General features: G+C 35.2%; 1 protein-coding gene across 3 annotated transcripts in view; it reads right to left on the bottom strand.

Moving 5' to 3' along the window:
• Positions 1–22,921, bottom strand: part of ADGRA3 (adhesion G protein-coupled receptor A3) — a 154,558-nt gene that overhangs the window by 115,807 nt on the left and 15,830 nt on the right. For all 3 annotated transcript variants that reach the window (XM_069069086.1, XM_069069087.1, XM_069069088.1), the window contains exon 2: positions 11,962–12,033. In XM_069069086.1, the coding sequence (XP_068925187.1) occupies positions 11,962–12,033 (72 nt within the window). The remainder of the gene's footprint in view (positions 1–11,961; positions 12,034–22,921) is intronic.

The following is a 22,921-nucleotide window of genomic DNA, read 5'->3' as shown; positions in this document are numbered from 1 at the left end:
ATGGGTAGAGGCTGGGGATGAGTTGTGGGAAGGGAAAGAGAAAAAAAGCAAATACAGAATAATAATATTGTGTTTCTAAAGTCCACAGCCACATGAACTGCTAAGGAACATTCAATATTTCTGATATACCTCTCTCAACTTTTTCAGTGTACTCTTATGTTGTATATATGGCTTTTCACATTACACAAATTAATGTTTCATGTTATATTCAATCATTTTTCACAAATGCAAGATATTTCAGCCTCTAGAAATGCTTCTACATCTAAAAGTATGCTTCATTTACTGATTTTTAAAAATAAGCCCAATTGCCCCTCCAAAAAGCAAAAAATAAAAAATAAAATAAAATAAACTTATCAAAATAATTTACTGAGTCCCTGCTACATACTGTGGGAATAAGTATAAGACAAACTCCCCAAGAGTTTTTAAGTGAACAAGCATTTATTAAGCACCTACTATGTGCCAGGCAATGTGAACACCTGGGAGATACAAAGAAATGCAAAAAGCAGTCCCTACAATGAAGAAACTTACAATCCAATGGGGAAGACAACACGTGAAATCTATGTGCAAACACAGATAAGATAAAATGGAGAAAAATCACAAAGAGAAGGGCAATAGCACTAAGGAAGATCAGGAAATTCTTCTCATAGAAGATGAGATTTAGCTAGTACTTGAAGGAATCCACACAACAGAGAGGAGGGGCTGAAGAATTCCAGGCATAAGAAACAGCCAATGAAAACAGAGTGTCTTGTTTAAGGAATAGCAAGGATGTTGACATCACTGGATCATAGATTATGTGGACAGGAGTGCTATATAAGAAGTCTGCAAAAGTAGAAAGGGACCAGGTTATAAAAAGCACAACAAACAATTTTTATTTTTGATTCTGGAGGAAAATAGGGAACCACTAGACATTACTAAATATGAGGGTGACAAAGGGTAGACCTGCATTTTAAACAAATCATTTTTATAGCTGAGTGGTGAATGAACAAAAGTAGGATGGGACTTAGGCAGACCAGCCAAAAGGCTATATATAGTCTAGGCATGAGGGCCTGCAGCAGGGTGGTGGTAGTTGAGCAGTTGTCAGAGGAGAGGAGGGGGAGGAAAGAGAAAGACAGAGACACAGAAAGAGGAGAGACAGAGAGACAGACAGAGACAAAGACAGAGACACACAAAGCGATCTATACAGAGCTGGAAATAGAACTATCTATTATGATGTGGAGATCTTCAGATCCGTGCCTCTTCTCAGTGGCCTGTGCTATCTATATCTTTGTCTATGTCTATGTCTATCTATATCCATATTAGTATAACTATTTTTATCTCTAGTTATCTATGACCATATGGGTATATAGCTATAGATATAAATATATAACAGGCAAATGAGAAGATTCATAGATCTGAAGATCTCTAAGTCATTCTCCCTACTGTCCAGCACCTAGCTCAAAGTCTTCCTCTCTACCCCAATCTCTTTACCCAAACTTCAAGATTTTAAGGATATAATCTATTTCTTCTCAAACGCACCAGTCTCCTCTTGAAGTGCAACCCCTAAATTGCCCCTTCTTCATGAGTTAATTGTGGATGAGACTGTAACACACCCTCCTCCCCCCTGTGCCTGGACTGGGGTCCCTAGGAACTTCACTGTCCCTCTCTCTGGGCAGTATCTGTTCAAGAGAAGCCTCTTCACCTTCTCTAAGAAACCCAGCCCTTAGATAACATATGTGAAGTGCTCAGCACAGGGCCTGGCACACAGTAGGTGCTTACTTGTCCCTTTTCTCCCTCTTCCTTTACGAGTAACCAGCTGCCTTGTTCGCTCTCAGGGCTGCTGAGCTTCATTCTAGCATGAAATAACAAAGAGTAGATAGATAATTAAATGCTAAATTTTAATATATAGACTCTCGTGTGTTACAATCAGGGGAGACAGAGACTACAGACTCATGGACTGCTCTGTGGAACATGACCTAAGTTTAGAATCATAGACATAATCTAGATCATTTTAAGAAAAAAGAAAGAGGGGGCGGCCAGGTAGCACAGCAAGTAAGAGCACCGGCTCCAGTGTTGGGACGACCTGGAGATCGAATCCCGGGTTCAGACACTCAGCACCACACCCAGAAATAACTGGCTGTGTAACCTTGAGCAAGTTACTTAACCCCGATTGCTTAAAAATAAAAAATAAAAATAAAAATAAAAAAAAGAAAGAAAGTACATGCCAGGTAAAAACATAAAAGCACAGACTTGGGCAATAAAACACCATGTTTGTAGAAAAGATCAGTCCAACTAGAGCAAAGGATACATGGCTAGGAAACTTATGTTGGTTAGTAAGGGTGATAGATAAGTAAGATAAAGTAGCTAGTTGGCACAGTGGATAAAGCACTGGGACTGGAGTCAGGAAAGACCAGAGTTCAAATCCAGCCTCAGACTCTAGCTATGTAACCCTGGGCAAGTCACTTAATCTACCATTTGCTTCAATGTCCTCATCTGTAAAATGAGCTGGAGAAGGAAATGGCAAACCACTCCAGTACCTCTACCAAGAAAATCCCAAATGGAGTTGCAGAAAGTCGGAAACAACTGAACAAGAAGAAGTAAGGGTGGAGTTAAAAACCTTTTTAGAAAAATCCAGATTGGGGACAGCAATGTAGCACAGCCAATAAAATGTCAAACTTGGAGTCATAAAGGCCTAAACCGGAATAGTACCTCTGACATTTCCTAGCTGTGTACTTGTGGGCAAATCATTTAACCTCCCTCAGGCTGTTTTGTTTTGGTTTTTTTTTTTTTAATCAATAAAATAGAACATCTACCTCACGAGATTTTGTGAAGTTCAGCACAACTCATATATGCACATGTTACCTATCATAGAACTGAAGCTCTTTACATGAGAGAAACCCTATTTCAGTGGTGTCTTTGAGTCCCCAGAACCTAGCATACAGTAAATATCTAAAAAGTTTGTGGATTAATTGCAAAGAAAAATATGGGTTCAAAAAAATCCAGACAAATGAGTTTAGATTCAATATGATAGGCAAGAGTCAATGAAGGTTCCTGAGCAGGAAATAAAAATAACAGTAGTTAAGGAAGATTAACATGGTAACAGATTATAGAATAAATTGAAGCAAAAAGTCTTGAATCAGAAAGACCAGTTAGGATAAAATATTAACAATTAAATATTCTTGGAATTTTCATCTTCATAAACTACAATGGGGAATGAGCAGCTTAGGCCTAAATTCAATATTTTTTCTCAGATCAGCTATTAAAAACTAAATTAAAAAGATAATGGCTTATTAAAGACCATAATCTAGTTGTTCCCAGACAATTTAAGAATCTGGAACATTTATAAATCTCTCTGGAATCCTATAATTCCTTAAGCCAAGGATTTAACCACAAAGTACTGACAAGTTAGATCAGGTCTGAAGGACATGGTGGCATATTTTCATGGAGCTAGGCCTTGGCAAAGAATACTTTAACTATAATCTCTCAGAAATTCTAGTATTATGTCAGAAAAGACCAGAAACTAAGTAGAAACTCTGAAATACAAACAGAAAAGCCAAGAAAACATTAAAAGGTAAATCAGAAGGAACAAACAGGAATGAAGTATTTATATTCTAACGGGTGGAGCTGATGTAAGTGATTGATCCTAATGTTATCTAGGTTCATACAAGTAGTTAAACAAGACACAGGCCCTGAGAAATGTTTACGTTTTCAAGATTTTAAAAGAAGAGAAAGAAAAAAAGCAGTACAGTAGAGTAGAAATAGGGAAGGAGAGAGGAATATCTCACAGAATTGGGGTACACAAGTAGAAGACTACACAAATAAGGAAGAAGTTGGTGGAGTGGGCAACACTTACATCTCATTTATACCTGAATCAGTTAAAGGAGGACTGAACTGAGTTTGACACAGAAAGAATTCAACTTAAAAAGGAAATGAGGGAATGGGAACAGGGGGAAAAGGAAGAATAGGAAGGAGGGAACATTCAGGAAGAGAGATGTCAGAAGCAAAACAGTCTTACCTTGAAAGAAGGAGCTTGAAGGAGGGATTGCAAGGAAAGAAGGGATAAGAAAATATGGTCGGAGTCTTAAAGAGGAAAAGAAAATAGAGGTTAGGGAATAGAGGTGACGAAAATGCATACAACACAGACCCCTGGTACTGAGAGCATTCCTGTTCTCTCACTTATCTCTTTTTTGTAAAGAGGTGGCAGGGATTATGGACTGGGAAAAAATGAGAATAGGACAGAGGAAAATACAATTAACAATCATTATATTCAATATGAATGAGATAAACTCAGCCACAGAAGAGGATAGCAGAATTTATTAGAAAGGAAAATATGACAAAATGCTGTTTAGAAGAAATACACTTAAAACATGAAGACTGATACCAACTTTAAAAAGTAGTTGAGGCAAAATCTATTATGATGCTTTACCTGAAGAGGCTATTGGCCATTTGACAAGGATTTGAAATCCTATTCAAATTAGGGTCACTAAAAATCATTTAAGACAGCTGATTGAAAGGAACAGCAATTGCCAAAAAAAAATTCAGGTACAACACATTTAATAACCCACTGACAAACAGATGTATTTACTTTTTTAGGTAAGTCAATTTTGGAATCCTGTTATCAACAGGCTATATTTGAATTGTTTCTTTCAAAGTAGTGGAAGATTCCACTAGAACATTGTAGAAAGGTTCTAGGGATTTGTGGAATATAATGCCAAGAAGTTGACTAGGATTAGATACAGCCTTTGATTTGAGAACAGAAAATCTCTCCAAATATTTTTCAGCAGAAAAGCTGTTATGTTATTACAAATCTAAGTCCACTACTCACGAGTGAGCCATTCATCTCAATGATGTAAACCACTGAGTATAAATTGTTCTACAAGTTATTAGGATTTTTATCTCCATAAGGAATGGCTATTCATTGTCTTCTTGTGGCTACTGCACCACAGCATTCATCTCTCCCTCCTTGGAGAAGCCTTTAAAAAAAAAAGACTACAAGCATAAAGCATTCTTTTAAAGGTACTTTGTAAAATATGTTATGTCTAAGCATCATTTCACTTAAGATTTTAAGGCTGGAATTTATGTACAATGTCAGTTATACAGATTCTACATATGTTTTATAATTATCAGGGTCATGTTAACCAATGAAATGGTAAAAGATAAGATCTTAAGATGGAAAAAAGTATTTTTAGTGATGGTTTGTTAATATTACTGTTAATAAAAAAAAGTATGTCTTATGTGACGGAGTTTTATTATACAGTACCTTTAAAACATATTGCTTTATTTACTTATTCATGAAATACATGTTGTGTAAAAATATTAAGTTTATAATTTATTATAAGTTTATGTGTTACACCAGTTCTTACTATAGATGTTTAAAGTCTCTTTAGAGAAACATGCTTTCAAAAACAGAATTGGCATTATTTCTTTCTATTTGCCATGCTGGTGCTTTTGAAATATGAGGTCATACTAGTTTCATTTATTTTAAAAGCTGTACTTATTTTGGAAAGAAGCAGAAACTGAGAAGATAGACACACGAATACATTTTTGTAAGTATTTGGAAAGCTTAGGTGGTTTAAAATGACACTGCAGTCATTTGCACAGCTTACTGTTTTTGTTATATTTTTCCTCAAAGATTTTATGGTAAGTCACAATCAAATGAATTATTCTCCAATGTCTTAAAAATTGTCAACACAATTTCTAGTAAATTTGGCTTCAATATTTTATTCTTTAATTTATTTTGAATGTTATTTATTTACCAGAAAATTAAAATATTAATTTAAATAATTTTATCAGAAATTAATTTAAAATTTTCATAAGTTTTCAAATATTATTTACGTATGGTTTTTATTGTTATGATTATTTATTATATCAACATGTTCTCTTTGGTAAAACAGTGCCAAAATTAAAACTGAATAGCAATATACTGCCAAAATGTAATTGAAATAAATGAAAAAATAAAATAAAATCGGCGGGGGGGGGTAGAGGGAGGGGGAGAAAATTTGAAACTCAAGGAATTGTGGAAGTGAATCTTGTAAACTAAAAGTAAACAAACAAATTAATAAAGACCAAAAAATTTTAAAAAATAAAATCTGAAAAAAACAAAAAATAAATAAAATCTTATATACTAATAATCTGCTTTATCTTCATGTTCTAGAAAGTTTTCTCTTACATAATAGAAAGATCATTCTGTCACAGGCCCAGTTCTCTTCTCCCTATACACACTTTCTTTTTACTCTCATCAGCAAACATGAACCTATCATCTATGCAGGTAACTCCCAGATCTGTACATTCCAATCCCATTCTCCTTTGAGCTTCAGTCCCACATCACCAATTACTGCACATTTCATACTAGATGTGTCTGATGCATCTTAAACTCAACATGTCCAAAACTGAACTCATCTTCACCCCCAATCTCTCCCCTCTTTCAAACTTCCCTATCCTTGTCAAATGATCAACCACCCTTCTATCTCCTAAGCCCTCCATAACCTGTCTTTATCCTGATTTCTTCCCTCTCCCTCAGACTACATGACCAGTTACCAAATCTTGCTGTTTGTTTCCTTCAGCACACCTCTCAAAGCCTACCTCTTTCCCTCTGCTAACACATTTATGGCCTGAGTTTAGGCTCTTATTACCTCTCACCTAGATTATCAGAGCAGCCACAAAACAAAATGAAGAAATAAAAAGAAATGACAACTAACAAATGTTAACTAATGATACTAGTTATATACTTACAAAACTGAGAATATGAAATGAAGGATTTCCTTCAAAAAAAAAAAACTATCCTAAAACTAGACATCATATAGATCTTAAATGATCCAATTTCAGGAAAAGAAATAAATCTGTAGAGAAACATTTTATCAAAGAAAAAACTCTTATAGCCTGATGGATTTACAGGAGAATTCTATCAAACTTTTCAAGAAAAATGAATAGCAATATTATATAAGCTATTCTCAAAAATTAAGAAAACACTCTACTAAAATCCTTTTATGAAAGACATATAAACCTGGTACCTGAACCAGGGAAGAATAAAGCACAGAAGAACTATATAAAGGGGCAGCCAGGTAGCACAGCGAGTAAGAGCACCGGCCCCAGTGTCAGGATGACCTGGGGATCGAATCCGGGCTCAAATACTTAGCACCACACCCAGAAATAACTGGCTGTGTAACCTTGAGCAAGTTACTTAACCCCACTTGCTTAAAAAAATAAAAAGAACTATATAAACCAACATCACAAAAGACAATAGATTTTAAAAATGTTTAATAAAAACTTGTCAAACAGACACTATAGTAATATAGCCAGGAAATCATTCATTACAATCATGCTGGAATTATACCTGGGATAGAAGCATGGTTCAACAGCAGGAAAAGCTAACATAATTAATCAGGTATTTGATATGATTCTGAAAATTCTAGCAATAGTAATGAGACGAGGGAAGGAAATTAAAGGAATAAAGATAGCAAAGAAGAGATAAAATTATTGGGTGTAATGAGAAAAGACACTGTATAGCAGGTAGTCTCCTAACTAGTCTCAACTGCCTCAAGTCTTTTCTCACTTTATTGTCTGCTAAGCTGCCAAAGTGCTTTACCTAAAAGTTTCAACTAAGTCACTTCTCAATAAATTCCAGGATCAAATATAAAATTCTCTGTCATTTTATAACATGATTCCTTCCCATCTTTCGAGTCCTCTTAAATTTTACTCTCTAGTATGTACTTTATGATTGAGGAATACCTCCTTATTGTTCCCAAACTCCATGTATTTTCAAAATTTGTCCATTATATCTGGAATGCTCTCCTGCTCCCCTCAGCCTACTGGGCTTCCCTAGCTCTTTTAAACATTCAGCAAACTTCCCAACTTCTCCAGAGACTTTCTCTCCCAGTCCTTCTAACCTATGGCCAAACCACCAAAATGATCTGTGTGTGTGTGTGTGTGTGTGTGTGTGTGTGTGTGTGTGTACATACACACATATATATGCATTTGGAGGGAAAACAAGAGGGAAATAATGAAAAAAGGCAGGACTGAAGGGAGGAATCTATATAATAATATATATAATGTCTATATAATAATATAATTATATTTATATAATATATATGAAATATATATAAAATATAAAAATATATATTAAAAATATATATAAATAAATATAATATAAAACTTTGGGGGCTGGTGGACTGGTGATACCCTCAATGGAACTAGAGATATTAGGAGGGGTTGAAGATTTGTTTGGTTGATGGTTGGTTGATTAGTTTTTGCAGGGGTAGTATCTTTAGTCCTTCAAGGGCATGTTGTTGCTTTTCTTAAGGTCACATAGGTAGGAAACAGCAGAGCTGAGACACAAAATTCTTTCTATGAAGAACAATTCTTAACATTCTTAAGTAAATACTCTGTGAGAACACATAGCTAGAAAGAAGCATGTCCTTGCCCTCCAAAAAGAAGGACAGCAGATATCATGGCACAGTTGGTGACTCTGTCCTGAGATGTGAAGGAAACTGCACCTAGGGTTGGTGTAGCAGATGTGACATGGCACACCTGGATATATACTGTCTTCCAGGAACATCTAGTTGTGATACATTGCTAAGACTGACATGATTAACCAAATTCATTGATTACTAAAACTTAGCATTGGATGGTATATTTAGAACTGAAAGGGATTTAGGAATCATCCAGTCCAACCTCTCACATCATTTTACATATGAGGAAATTCAGTCCCAGGGTCCTGCAGGTAATTAACAGGATGGCAAGAATTTGAATCCATTTAAAAGAGGTAGCATGGCACAATGAAAAGAACAATTTTTTTGGAGTGAAACAGTCTGGATTAAAAGACCAGACCAGTCACTAATTACCTGTGCAAACTTGGTCAAGTCTTAGTCTCTCTGTGTGCCAGTTTCCTCATCCATAAAATGAAGCTAGACTATAAAGGCCTCTATAATTCTTCCCAGCTTTAAATCCATGATCCTAAAGCCATTTCCCCATCTCCAAATTCATGAGTCCTTCCACTGTTTCTTCCTTTTGCTGAACAATGTAAGGACAAGTGACAAAGTCATAATGTTACATCCTGAAACTGATTTCTAGTAACTTTGTCATCATTAGGAGGAAACCGATACATCTACTTCCATCAATCACCCAATCAATAAGAATTTAATAAGTGTTTACTATGTGCCAGACACTATGCTAAAGACTATAGATAAAAAGGAAGGATAAAAACAAATTTCTACATTTATCTTACATTTTAATGGAAGAGACAACATGTAAACAGATACACACAAGTCACATATAGAGTAAATGGGAAGTATCCAAAGAGGAGAAGGCTCTAGCAGCTGGGAAAGGGATGGGAAGAGGCTAGAGAAACTGTCCAACAGAAAGAGGTATGTCAGCTGAGTCATGAAGGGAGGCGGGGAAATGAAGAGGCAGTGATGACAAGGGAGCAGACAGCCAGGGCAAAAGCACAGGGACAAGGAAATGAAGAATCATGTACAGGAAACCAGAAGTAAGCCTGTATGGCTGGATCATAGCCTCAAGGGTAGGGAAGTAAAGCAGAAGAAGAGGAAAACAGTTGGAAGGGGTCAGGCTGAGAAAATCTTTAAATGTCAAACAAAGGAATTTATCCTGGAGGTAAGAGGGAGCCACCAGAGTTTATTTAGGCAGGAGACACAGAAAAACATACTTTTTAGGAAATCCACTTTGTCAACTAGTGAAGGATGAACTGAATGTGAGATAAACAATGCAGGGAGGAAATTAAAAATGTATTGCAATAGTCGAAGTGAAAAGTGATTAGGGCTTAAACTAGGGTGGTGGCTATGTGAGCAAAAAGAAGGAAACAGATACAGGAGATACTTAAGGGTATCAATAACAGGAATGGTGACTAAACAGATCTATGGAATCAGTATGAGTAAGGAATCAAGGATGATGCAAAGGCTTTGAACTTGGACAACTGGCAGGATGGTGGTATCTTTCTTAGACAGGCAGAAGACCAAGGGTAAATAATGTCTAAAATTTCAGATACAGTCGTAAGACTGGTTGGTTATAATTAACCATTTTTCTTTGTTACAAAGGAATGCTCATATACGTGCTGATGGAGCTACAGGCCCTTTATCAAGAAACAAGTGATATAAAAACTAGATGGGAAAAACTTTTTTTAAAGCATTCTCATGGTGAAAAAGAAACAGTTAAAATGTCAAAACTAATTCAAAAGTTTGCCTCCTTTGGCATCATACATCTCTTTTTTTTCTTCTTGTTCTACTTGAACATTCTCTAAGGTGGAAATGTCAAAGACTGCTAGCAATAGAAACCCGATAAATGTAGTTGGGTAAATATTTTTAAAAATAAGAAAAATACAATAGAACACAGATAATGTTAATATGTGGTTTTCTAAATCAGTATTTAGAAATGTAAAAACTTAAAAATGGCCACTGGATTGGAAAAGATTAGTTTATGTTCCAATCCTAAAGAAGGGCAATGGCCAAAAATGTTTAAATTACTGAACAATTGTGCTCATTTCACACACCAGCAGATTTATGTTTAAGATTTTACAAGCTAGGCTTCAGCAATATGTAAACAAAGAATTACTAGTAGTGCAGGATGGTTTTTTTAAGAGTCAAAGGAACTAGAGACCAAATTGCCAACATTTGCTAAATTATGGAGAAAGCAAGGGAGTTACAGAAACATCCACTTCTGCTTTAGTGATTATGCTAAAGTCTTTTGACTGTGTGGATCACAATAAAATGTGGCAAGTTCTCAAAGAGGGATTTTCAGATCATCCTGCTTATCTCCTGAGGAAACTGCATGTATGACAAGAAGCAACAGTTAGAACTGAACATGGAACAACTGACTGATTTAAGATTGGTAAAAGGGTATGACAAAGCTATATGCTGTCATCTTATTTATATAACTTATATGCAGTGCACATCATGTTAAATGCCAGACTGGACAAATCAAAGCTAGAATTAAGGTTTTCAGAAGAAATATCAACAATTTCAGATATGCAGATGATACCAGTCCAATGGCAGAAAATGAAGAAGAATTAAGAAGCCTCTTGACAAAGGTCAAAGAGTGTAAAAAGCTGGCTTGAAAGTTTAACATAAAAAAAAAAACTAAGATCAAGGCATTTGGTCCCATCACTTCCTTCCAAAAGGAAAGGAAAGAAATGGAAGCAGTGTCCGATTTTATACTCTTGGGTTCAAAGATTGCTGTAGACAGCAACTGCAGCCATGAAATTAAAAGGCAGTTGTCACCTAGTAGAAAAGCTATAGCATATTAAAAAGCAGGAATATCACTTTGTTAACAAAGATTTCTATAGTCAAAGCTATAGTTTTTCCAATAGCAATGCTGTAGGAGTTGGATTACAAGGAAAACTGAGCTCCGTTGACTCAGCACTTTCAAACTGTGGTGCTAGAAGACTTTGGGTAGTATCTTGGACAGCAAGGAGATCAAATAGGTCCATACTTAAAGAAATTAATTCAGACTATTTATTGGAAGGACAAATATTGGCCACACGATGAGAAGACAGGACTTAATAGAAAAAACCCTGATGCTGGGAAAGACTGAAGGCAAAAGGAGAAGATGAGATGGTTAGTGCCATGGAAGCAACAAACCCAAGGCTAGACAGACTTAAGGGGATAGTGGAGGACAGAAGGGCCCAATGTGCTACGTATGGTCCCCAGGGTGATAATGGTCCCCAGGGTGATAAAGAGTCAATAGGAACCTGTAGGGATCCTTATTTTTTCTATTTGATATAACTGTTCTAAGGTATGCTAATTTATGTTCTACTCTTCTGCCCTATTATGCTCTACTCTTAAAAAGCATCTATGGTTTGGGATAATATTGGACTTTCAATTTAAATATAATTCCATGATTCAAAATAAATGTGTTCAGCCATGATGCACACAGAAAATGAACAAATGAATATCTTTAGCAATTAAGATTAGAATGCAAACTTGTGTTTAAATATGCAAAGTATTAAAATAATAAGCTATTTAAAGCAATACTTACAGTCTTTCCAGAAGACTTAACCCAGAAAATGAACCATTCTTCAACTCTGATATTTTATTGTTGCTCAGAATCCTAAAAATAAGAGGAAAAAATCACATACTAATATACACGCGCACACACACACACACACACACACACACATCCTGTTTCAATACAATTTGAATCTTGTCACAAGACCCTGAGCTTCTATTCAAGTGAGAAAAATAGGATATAAGCAAGTGAAGCATCTTTATAATACTTTATAATAAAGTACAAGATAACAATAGAAACTACACAAGAGTTCAGGAGGGATACTAAGTAAAACAGGAATCAAATGGTACTGAGAAATATCACAACCTAAAATTGCTACATTGCATAGGTAAGAAATTATCTTAAAAAGCAATAATATGTGTCAGTTCAATCATCCACATAAGTGCATCTTCTCTTAAAGGAGACTTTTTAAGTCCCCCTCTTTTTCTATAATATACTCTCCAGCATCCAACTCAACTTACACAAAATTGCCCTTAAAGTCAAAACGTGACCAGAGAAATGAATGATTTTGTGTTCTTAAAGGAATTATTGAAAAAAAAATTATACAGTGTTTACTCTGTGCCAAGCACTGTCCATACAAATAGAAAAAGTCAGATAATTCCTGCTTTCAAGGAGCTGTTATCTAGCCTTTATATAATGTTTTAAAATTTGCAAAGTGCTTTACATATTATATGATCCTCACAAAAATCTTTTAAGATAGATGCTATTATCCTTTAAAAAAAAAAAACACATAAGCAACCTGAGGCTGAAAAATTTTAAGACTTTCCCAAGGGCATGTGACTAATAAGTATCCAAGGCAGAATTAGAATTCTTGTCTTCTTGACTCCAAATATGGTACTCTATCCACCACATCACTTGGATTATGATAGGGCAGCTGCAGGATGAACAGTAAGGTCCAAAAGTTCCAACTAAGGAGCAGGGTACGTGAGAAGGCTCAAAGGACTTCAAGGTTTATCAATAGATCAGACGACAGTGCCTATGGGTCTGCAGAACACAGCAGCAAAGGCAAATGCCAAGGCCCCAAGGATCTTAGGACACAGTGGCAAAAAAGATTATAAGGCCTGGTGGTCTTCCATTTCACCAGAAAGAATCCTAGCTGGTAACTCCCAACTCATCCAAATGATGTGAACAGCCATGTTCCTGCTCCCAAATGGTTGCCCCACTGGGTTTATCACCTGGATAAAGGTGAAGAACAAAGAGAAGAGAAAGGAAGGGTACCCCATTCATTGCTTGATGAAGGACCTGATCTGCATATAATATAAAATCTCTGAATAAGGATTTTAAAAAGATATTTTTAAAAAGTAATACAACCTACCAAATACAATCCAGAATCATTTTAATTTATTTTATTGCTATGAAGCAATGTTCATTTCCTTTCTTAAAATGAATTTTAATACCAGTAAGTTTAGAAAGAGATTTAGTATAATGGATATATAGTGTTGGAAAGGCCTGGATTCATTCCTTCTTCTGACATATACTGCCACAGTCTTAGTGACTCTGCCCCAGACAAACATAAAACTAAAGCAGAACTGCAGCTCTAGGAAGAGCTGTCCACAGTTGGGATTCCTCATATCAATGAAATCACAAGGCCAAAGACCAAGAAAAAGGAGCCAACCATGATTTAAATTTTCCAAATTGTTATACAACTCAGAAATCAATAACAATAACATTCAACTACAAGGATTTCTTTTTTTTTTTTTAAGCAATCAGGGTTAAGTAACTTGCTCAAGGTTACAAGGCCAGTTATTTTTGTGTGGGTGCCAAGTATCTAAGGCTGGAACCGATCCCAGGTCTCCCAACGCTGGGGCCAGTACTCTTACTCACTGCTCACTGCACCACCTGGCCACCCCTAAGCAATTGGGATTAAGTAACTTGGCTCAAGGTTACACGGCCAGTTATTTTTGTGTGGGTGTTAAGTATTTGAGGCCAGAACAGATCCCAGGTATCCTGATGCTAGGACCTACGCTCTTACTCTCTGCACCACCTGGCCGCCCCAACGATTTCTGATAAATAAAAAATGTGCAAATCAAAATTGTTAAGAAGTCATAGCTCAATGGAAAAATATACTTGTCAGGTCTATGGCTAAGGGACAAGTTTATGACCAAACAAGAGATACAGAGGATCACAGGAAGTAAAATGGATAATTTTGATTACACGAAATTAAAAAGGTTTTCTACAAATGAAACCAATGCAATCAAAATTAGAAAGGAGGGGGGCAGCCAGGTAGCACAGCGAGTAAGAGCACCAGCCCCAGTGTCGGGATGACCTGGATCAAATCCGGGCTCAGATACTCAGCACCACACCCAGAAATAACTGGCAGTGTAACCTTGAGCAAGTTACTTAACCCCAATTGCTTAAAAAAAAAAAATTAGAAAGGAGGAAAAAAATTTAAAGCAAGTTTCTCTGATAAAGGCCTCGTTTCTCAAAGTTATAGGGAACTCGGCCAAACTTACAAAAATAAGAACATTCTCCAATTGATACATGGTCAAAGGATATGAACAAGCTATTTTCACAGGCTATTTATACCCTATAGGTATAAAAACAGGATTGGAATAAACAAATCTATCTAGAAGACAGATTTTATACCCTATTCTTAAACTCGAAGCCCATGAAACTAGAAAATGTATAATATTATGTATCATTATAAGAAGAAACAAAAGCTATTAAGTCACATGAAAAAATGCTTTAAATCACTACTGATTCAAAAACTTCAAATTCAAACAACTCTAAGCTACCACTTCATAACTATAAAACTGGCTAACATGACAGAAAAGGAAAATGACAAATGCTAGAGGGAATGTGGAAAAATACAAATACTAGCACTACTGCTGGAGTTGTAAACTAGTCTAATCTTTCTGAAGAACAATTTGGAACTATACCCAAAGTGCTATAAAATTGTGTAATATCCTTTGACCCAGAAATACCAGTACTAGGTTTGTATCCTAAAGAGAACAAAGGGAAAAGGATCTATATGTACAAAAATATTTCTAATGTCTCTATCTGTGGTGGCAAAGAATTAGAAATCAAGGGAATGTCCATCAACTGGTTAATGACTGAACAAGTTGTGATACATGACTGTGATGGATACTGTTGTGTTATAAGAAATAACAAGGATTATGGCTTCAGAAAAACCTAGGAAGACATATAAACTCATGCAAAGTGAAGTGAGCAGACCCAGGCAAATAATGTACACAATATCATACAGCAATACTGTAAAAATATTCAATTGTGAAAGACTTAACTACTCTGATCAATATAATGATCCAAGACAATTCCAAAGGACCCATGATGAAAAATAATTTCCACTTCCAGAGAGAAAACTGATGAATTCTGAATGCAGATTGAAGTATACTTTTTCACTTTCTTTATGCTTATTGCTATTTATTGTTGTTGCTGTTGTTTTTGCAACATGGCTAATATGGAAATATGTTTTGCGTAACTTCACTCACATAACTGATAACATATTGCTTGCCTTCTCAATTGGTAGGGGAAAGGGTGGGAAGGAGGGAAAAAATTTGGAACTCAAAAAAAATTTTTTTTAACGAATGCTAAAAAGAAATTAATTTTTTAAAAATACTTTAAGGGGGGGGCGGCTAGGTGGCACAGTGAGTAAAGCGCTGGCCCCAGAGTCAGGAGGACCTGAGTTCGGTTCCGGCCTTAGACATTTAACACCTACACAAAAAAACTAGCCATGTAACCTTGGGCAAGTTGTTTAACCCCAATTGCCCTCCAAAAGGAAAAAAAAATACATTAAGGGGATCTCAGAGATCATCTAATCCAAACACTTCATTTTGTGGAAGAAAGACACAGAAAGTAACTTGCCCAAGGTAATTTGAATCTAGGTTCCCAACTCCAAACACAATCCTCATTCTGGGGTTTTGCTCTGTATATAATAATAGACATCAAAAGATAATTATCTATGTTTTATAGTGAATAAAATGAACAACCTCTAAATACATCTATACACTCATATATATGCACATATAAAATACAACCAAATCCAAAGTACAAAAAAGTAGCTACAAATAAACACAATTTGAAAGTTTGATTCCATTCGTATCCTGACATTGACTATGGAATGAAAACCCAAATGAAGAAATATTTTCTAAAAGCTGTTTATAACACAACTATTTCTCTGGAGGATGGTAAATGACTTATATTTACCCTGACTTAGTATTACTTCAGCAAAAAGAATGTCAGTTGCTCAGTCATAAAGGTTTAGTACAATAAATGATAGATTTTATTGAAGATAGTAAAAAGTAAGATATTTCATCATACTTAAAAATGTTATAAATGTAACCTTAAAAACACAGTTTACAATCTCATGTTAATATATTCAGTCTATACATTATTTGATATGTTTAAGGATGTTGTGCAAGAAAATAGGATTGGAATAAATAAATCTATCTAGAAGACAGATTTTATACCCTATTCTGAAACTCAAAGCCCATGAAACTAGAAAATGTATAATATTATGTACCATTATAAGCCTAAAAACTATTTGTAATCAATATTTTTGCTGACATTTGAAAATTTCAAACTTTCTAGGAGGTAACTAAATGAGAAAATATAAAACTTGCACAAAAGTTACAAAATTCATACCTACCCACTTCTGTTCTTCACTAATGATGTTAACACTGTGATCTATAGACAATGCTTGGTAGCACTATTCTGGCTCACTGCTTCTGAATTTAAAACACCATGAGGAAGTTTGGTGCCTCTCTGCTGAACTTAAGAGTATTAAATGAGTTCAGTTCCTGAATGGCTGAATCATTTTATTCCAAAGTCATGAAAAAAAATGACTTAAAAAAGTGTAAAAGAAGCAAAAAAAATATTAAACAAATAGTAGTCAATGTACTTATAATCTCCACATAGAGGTGAATATTATATTATTTTCTTTTTCATGAAGAATAAAGTTTGCATGGATGGCATCAAATAAAGAAGGCCAGTTTATGGTATATATATATATATATATATATATCAATTTGGTACTATAGGAAGATTTTGTCAATGCTTCTAAAACATAACTAACTACATAACTAACTTTTCCTAACATATTGGTCTATTAGCTACATGGTGATAACTCGAAGTGAATCTAACAATACATGAGAAAAAGTGTTTTATACTCTGGAATTCATGTCTTGCAAGACTTAAGGAAATTGAGCCCATTAAAGGACATAAAACATTCCATTACACTGAGGAAAAAAATTATATAAGACATTATACCTTAGTGTTTCATTTTAAATCCTACAGAAGAATATTTTCTTGTACATTTTGCTTAGGAGATAATTATTTAGTTAAGTCAAGTAGGTAAAGGAAAAGCAACATAACATGTGGTGTGACTACTTGTTCTCCACATTCTCCATTCTATCAAAGGATAAATCTTCACAATTTTCAGTTTACAAAATGTAATTCAAATATAATGTTATTTATTTTATTCTTATTCAATAACATGAAAACTGAAATACAGAGAAGAACTTATCTATCCAAAATCATGGAATGAGTCAGTGACAGCAGGCTGATTAATTTACATTACCCTAAATTTATGTCTCCTAATCTTCAGTTCTATACACCAATTCACTGCTGCTGGCAAATAAAATTTCCCTAGTGTGCCAAACCATATTAAAAAGTAATTGGGAAATGTTTAATAAAATAAGAAAAACTACAATATAATACAGATAATATTAATTTGTGGTTTTCTAAATAAGTATGCAGCCTGCAGGGATCCCTTTCAATATGAGTTTGATATCACTATTGTACACAAATCTCAAAACATTTATTTTCAGTTAGAAAGCTCTATCTTTGTAGAAATTTTATAAAACCTCAGCCTTAGGTCCATATCATGCTGTCAGTACCTCAGAGTAAAGAAAATAATGGATTAGGCACTGAGACCACTGATTATTGGTATATACTAAATATCCCAATTCAGAAAGTCAACAATTTATATCTGCTTTAAGAAATCATTTGATTATTTTGTTGCCCAAAGGAGTTTTCTATCTGCTTTCGACAAAGAAAAGAATTTATCAGTAGCAATGTACATACCCTCTCTTCAGGTTTAACAATGTACATTTCCTTCCCTACAATTAACCTGCAGCCTAGTTATATACTACTTTACCTTTCTCAAAGCAGTACTGTCAGATTTGGTCAGCACCCAGAGCATTAATTACTGCTATTAAACTCTTCTCCTGGTTGACATAGGAAAGAGAATATTAAAAGTCACCATGTCGATACAATCCAAAATTTTCTCCCTCTAAATGGTTCCCTGAGCTCAAGAGAACTTTAAGAAGATGTGATCTCCAACGTTTGTGTGACAACCAACTTGGATAGACTAGACTCTTCTCAGCAATGCAGGGTTATAAGTCAACTCCAAAAGATTCATGATGGAGAGAGATGTCTACATCCAGAGAAAGAACTAGAAAGAACTGAGTTTGAATCCAGATTGAAGCAAACTACCTGCTCTTTTTCTTTTTCTTGTTTTGTTTCCTCTTTCCCATTGTTCATTCCATCTGAAACAATCCTTCTTTATAACCTGACTAATGTCTAATGTGAAAGTATCTGCAGATCCTATACTTGATTATATGCCACCATGGAGGGAGGGAGAGAGAAGGGAGGGTGAAAATTTGAAACTCAAGGAACTGTGGAACTGTATCTTGTAAACTAAAAACTAAAAGTAAATAAACAAATTAATAAAGACCAAAAAATTAAAAAAAAAAGATGTGATCTCATGCTGAATACTCAGCCAGCTGCTAGTCTGGTTTCTACTATGCAAAGATACATTAAACCTACACATTAAATATTAAAGATTTACATCCTTTGACAATTTCTGATTTGTTCAAGTTCTGGATGAGGTGGATACGAACTGATTTAATTTTAGATTTATTAGTGCTATCTTATTTTCTAGTAAATGCATGAAAATGGCAAATGGAAACCCAGATGATTCAGATGTTATTAGAAAGGCTCAAAGCTTTCTCTAATTTGCCATTTTGGTAAGAGGCAGTAGTTTTCTTAAATTCAATTACTGGTATTTAAGAAGAAGCCTATAATTATGTTACCTCTGTATTACTGAGCTCTTCCACAAGCACAAGGTTTTTAAATCAAATTCTATCTCGTCAAGTGAGATAGATTTTCTTTCTTACCCAGTCCTAGGAGACACAAGAGGTATTATTTTTAGTCTCATACTGCTTTTATGTTAGTCAGGACAAATCTGAAATAGTGAAAAACAATATAGTGTGATATAGTGGACAAGAGCAAAGGATCTAAAATCAAGGGACAAAAATTCAAATTCTAACTGTCCCATTTACTATCTATGTGAACTTAGTATCTAGTTATATTTTCATAATTAGAAAATAGCAAATAATGTCGGAAAGTTTTAGAAATGTTCAAGCAATAACAAAAAGAACCAAGAATGCCAAGCTAGAGGAAACAAAACTGAGAACTCAGAGCAAGATAACTTCAAATATTTGAAAGCTTGGCATTGAAGAAAAACTATAAACTTTTTTGGTGCCATTCCAGGAGGTGAAATTCAGGCCAACAGGAACTCAAGAAGGTAGGTATATTCTGAATCTGAGAGCTGTAACATGAAACAGTGAGTCAGAGGAAATATACTGGTTTTCCAGCAGAAAGCAGATGACCACTTGTCAAATTTAACATAAAAGAGATTCATTCATTGGGTTGGGAATGGATTAGATGAGTTCTAAGGCAAAAATTCTGAGTCTTTGACCTTCCTTACCTTGAAAAGCATATAATGTAGAATTTAATTTTAAAAATCTGTTCTAATAGAAGATAGAAGTCAGCTTAATATATAGATATGTGAATACACATATATACATATACACATACGTATTTATGTATATAGAGATCCACATATACAGTATTTCATTCATTATATATTTTTACATTTATATACACACAAAACATATATATACATATAAATACACACTATCTATGTATGTATGAGAGGGAAGAGAAAGAGATAGAGACAGAAATATATGTTGTTCCAAACCTGCAATAAGACTTCTCGGACACCCTGCATAAATTCATATGCAACTGCCTACGTATACATGCACACATGTAAATGTATACACATACCAAAGTTCAAACAGCTTAAAATGACACCAAGACTTTTAGAACACCCTAAACGTACATGTGCGCGCTCTAACCCCTCCAAATCACTAAGTTTGTAAGATAAAAGAAGCTTGAGTGGGCTAAGCATTTATAATCAAATCACAAAAAGCCTAATGTTAAAAGAGTGCCTTTTTTAAAGAAGCCTTATGTTTAAATAGTTATATAACCTTAGGCAACTCACTTTAACTCATGGCATAAAATTCTACAGAAGAGTTGGCCTAAGAAAGACAGAAAGCATCAGAAAATGAAATGTTTATGAAACTAAAGAAACCAATCTAGATTTTTTAAAGGCATATGCTTACAAAAAGGAGAAAATAATGGAAGGCAGATATATGAAAGAGTAAAGACATGTAAAGATGGTGTCAGGAACATAAAATTTAAAATGACTTGAGGCTGACAATGAATGCAAAGACAAAAAAGAAGAACTTTTTAAAGCTATATTAGGAGGGGGGAAGATTTAAGAAGAGATAAGACCATTGCTTGTAATAAACAGATTCATAACCAAGGAGTAAGGTAAAACTATTCAACTCTTTGTTTTGTTGTGTTTTATGCTAAGAGTCAATATGACCTTTGGACTAGGAAGGACAGATAAAAGAGAATTCAGAGATTTGAAACTAAGATGTTTTAATTTCTAAATCAGGTAATATAAGTTATAACAAACAAAAACAAAACCTCTTTCAAAGGTCCAAAAATTTTTTTTAAAGTAACAAGGGGCCCTAAGACCAAAAAGTTTAAGAACTATTGCCTCAGAAGATTAATTCATCAAGACCAATGTTATCAACATAGTGTACCTGGATTTTCAGCAAGGAATTTAAAAGTCCCTCATTTGAACTTGTGCAGGAGACAGGGAAGTGGACTAAATGATATATTAGCTAGATTGAGAACTTGTTGAATAAACAAACTTGAAGAGTGGTCAGTCATTAATGGACACTGTCAATGTGGAAAGAGGTCTCTAGTCACATGCTTAGAAATCTATCCTTAATCCTGCCGTTTACAACATTTTAATAAATGATTTGAATGACAACACAGATAGAATGCTTATCAGATTTGCAGATGGCAAAGTTGGGAAGGATGAAAGAATCACTATTTTTAAAAAATAAACTGTATATGGGGTGGCCAGGTGGCTCAGCGAGTAAGAGCACCGGTTCCAGTGTTGGGACGACCTGGAGATCGAATCCCGGGCTCAGACACTCAGCACCACACCCAGAAATAACTGGCCGCGTAACCTTGAGCAAGTTACTTAACCTCAATTGCTTAAAAAAAAAAAATAAACTGTATATATTCTTTATATGTAAAACACATAAATGTAATGATATAAAATTAGTCACTTCTAAAGGAATTGAACTCTTCCTTGTGACAAAGAAAGAGTTAAGCAAAAACAATTACTACAGTAACCATGTTTGGCAATGTCTGAAACATTATCCTCTCCTTCCCCAGCCTCCTAACCTCTTGGCAAAGAGGATGGATATATCATTATCCATTTTCTGGGACCAAAGTTCCTTGTTACAGTTACTCCAAATCAGGCTTCCCTTTACCTTTTTTTTTCATCTATATCATTTGTAGGTGTTGTGTTTAATGCTCCTCTTTAAGCAGCATCCAGCACTCTTCCCACTGTGCTAGTCATTAAAGATTGCTGGAGTCCGCTTCTGAAGGGCCTTTACTTTCAGATTAAATAAACTGTATTTTATTCAGTTGGGACTGAGCTTTTGAGTAAGGAAGTAAAGTCAACAAGTATTTAGTAAGTAACTACTTTGCCAACACTTGTTTTTCACCTTGTGTTTTTGAAGATCACAGGTGATGTCTTAACTTACATGTGAAAGTTCAGGGGCAAGACAAAAGTCAAGATGACTGGTGACAGCCTGTTACCCTCAACCTGATTGAGTCAGTCTACTGATATAATTTTACTGTGATGTGATTACTACAGCTTCTTGGAGCCACAAGTGAGAGTTGGGTTACAAGAAGACACTAAAGGTAGAGGCGGCCAGGTAGCACAGCGAGTAAGAGCACCAGCTCCACTGTTGGGATGACTTGTGGATCGAATCCAGGCTCAGACACTTAGCACCCACCCAGAAACACCTGGCCATGTAAATTGCTTTAAAAGAAAAAAAAAAGACACCAAAGGTAGATAGAATAGCCCTGAAAAGGCTCAGCAAGCTTTCACATCAGATGTGCTACTCCTTCCCGTACAGCACCATGCATACCCTGCTAAACACTCAGAACCTGTGCATTAGCAAAATTACTTAATGTAAAAATAAAGAATGGATTGGAGAGACTTTCTTCCTTGATATCCTTAGAGGCTAGCACAGCGCTAGTCAGGAAAGTGCTTGCCACACAGAAAGTGCTTAATACAGATTCATTGAGGTCAGTGAGGAGTCTATTCTAATAGTCTAATCAAGAGACAATGAAGTCCTGAAGTACAGTGGTGTGAGTGAAAATGGAAAGGAGATAACAATGAGGTAGGTACTTCAGAAAGTGGGATTTGGGTAAGAGAAGTGGAGGGTGTCAAAGCACCTCCATTCAAACCCCCCCTTAGTTTCTTAACCTGTAAAACAAGAAAGGTTAGACTAGATGACCTTAATGGTTCCTTCTAATTCTAAACACATGAGCACCCTTACAAAATGTGAAGAGCTACTGCTCATAAAGAATCAAAAGGGCTTAGAAAGAGATCAAATGTTGGCTGAGATTAAGCTCTGAGACTGAGTTTAGGTGACTGAAAGAACACTGGAAACTGGGAAGGTAGACAACAGGAATATCTTCAAGTTAAGGAGATAGTGATGAGAATGCACAATGAAAAATTTTGAGCAAG

This window comes from Petaurus breviceps, unplaced genomic scaffold, assembly GCF_028583685.1.
Source record: "Petaurus breviceps papuanus isolate PSGF00001 unplaced genomic scaffold, PetGlider_PUasm1.0 140, whole genome shotgun sequence".
Lineage (NCBI taxonomy): Eukaryota > Metazoa > Chordata > Mammalia > Diprotodontia > Petauridae > Petaurus > Petaurus breviceps.
This window is presented reverse-complemented; position numbering and strand designations above follow the sequence as displayed.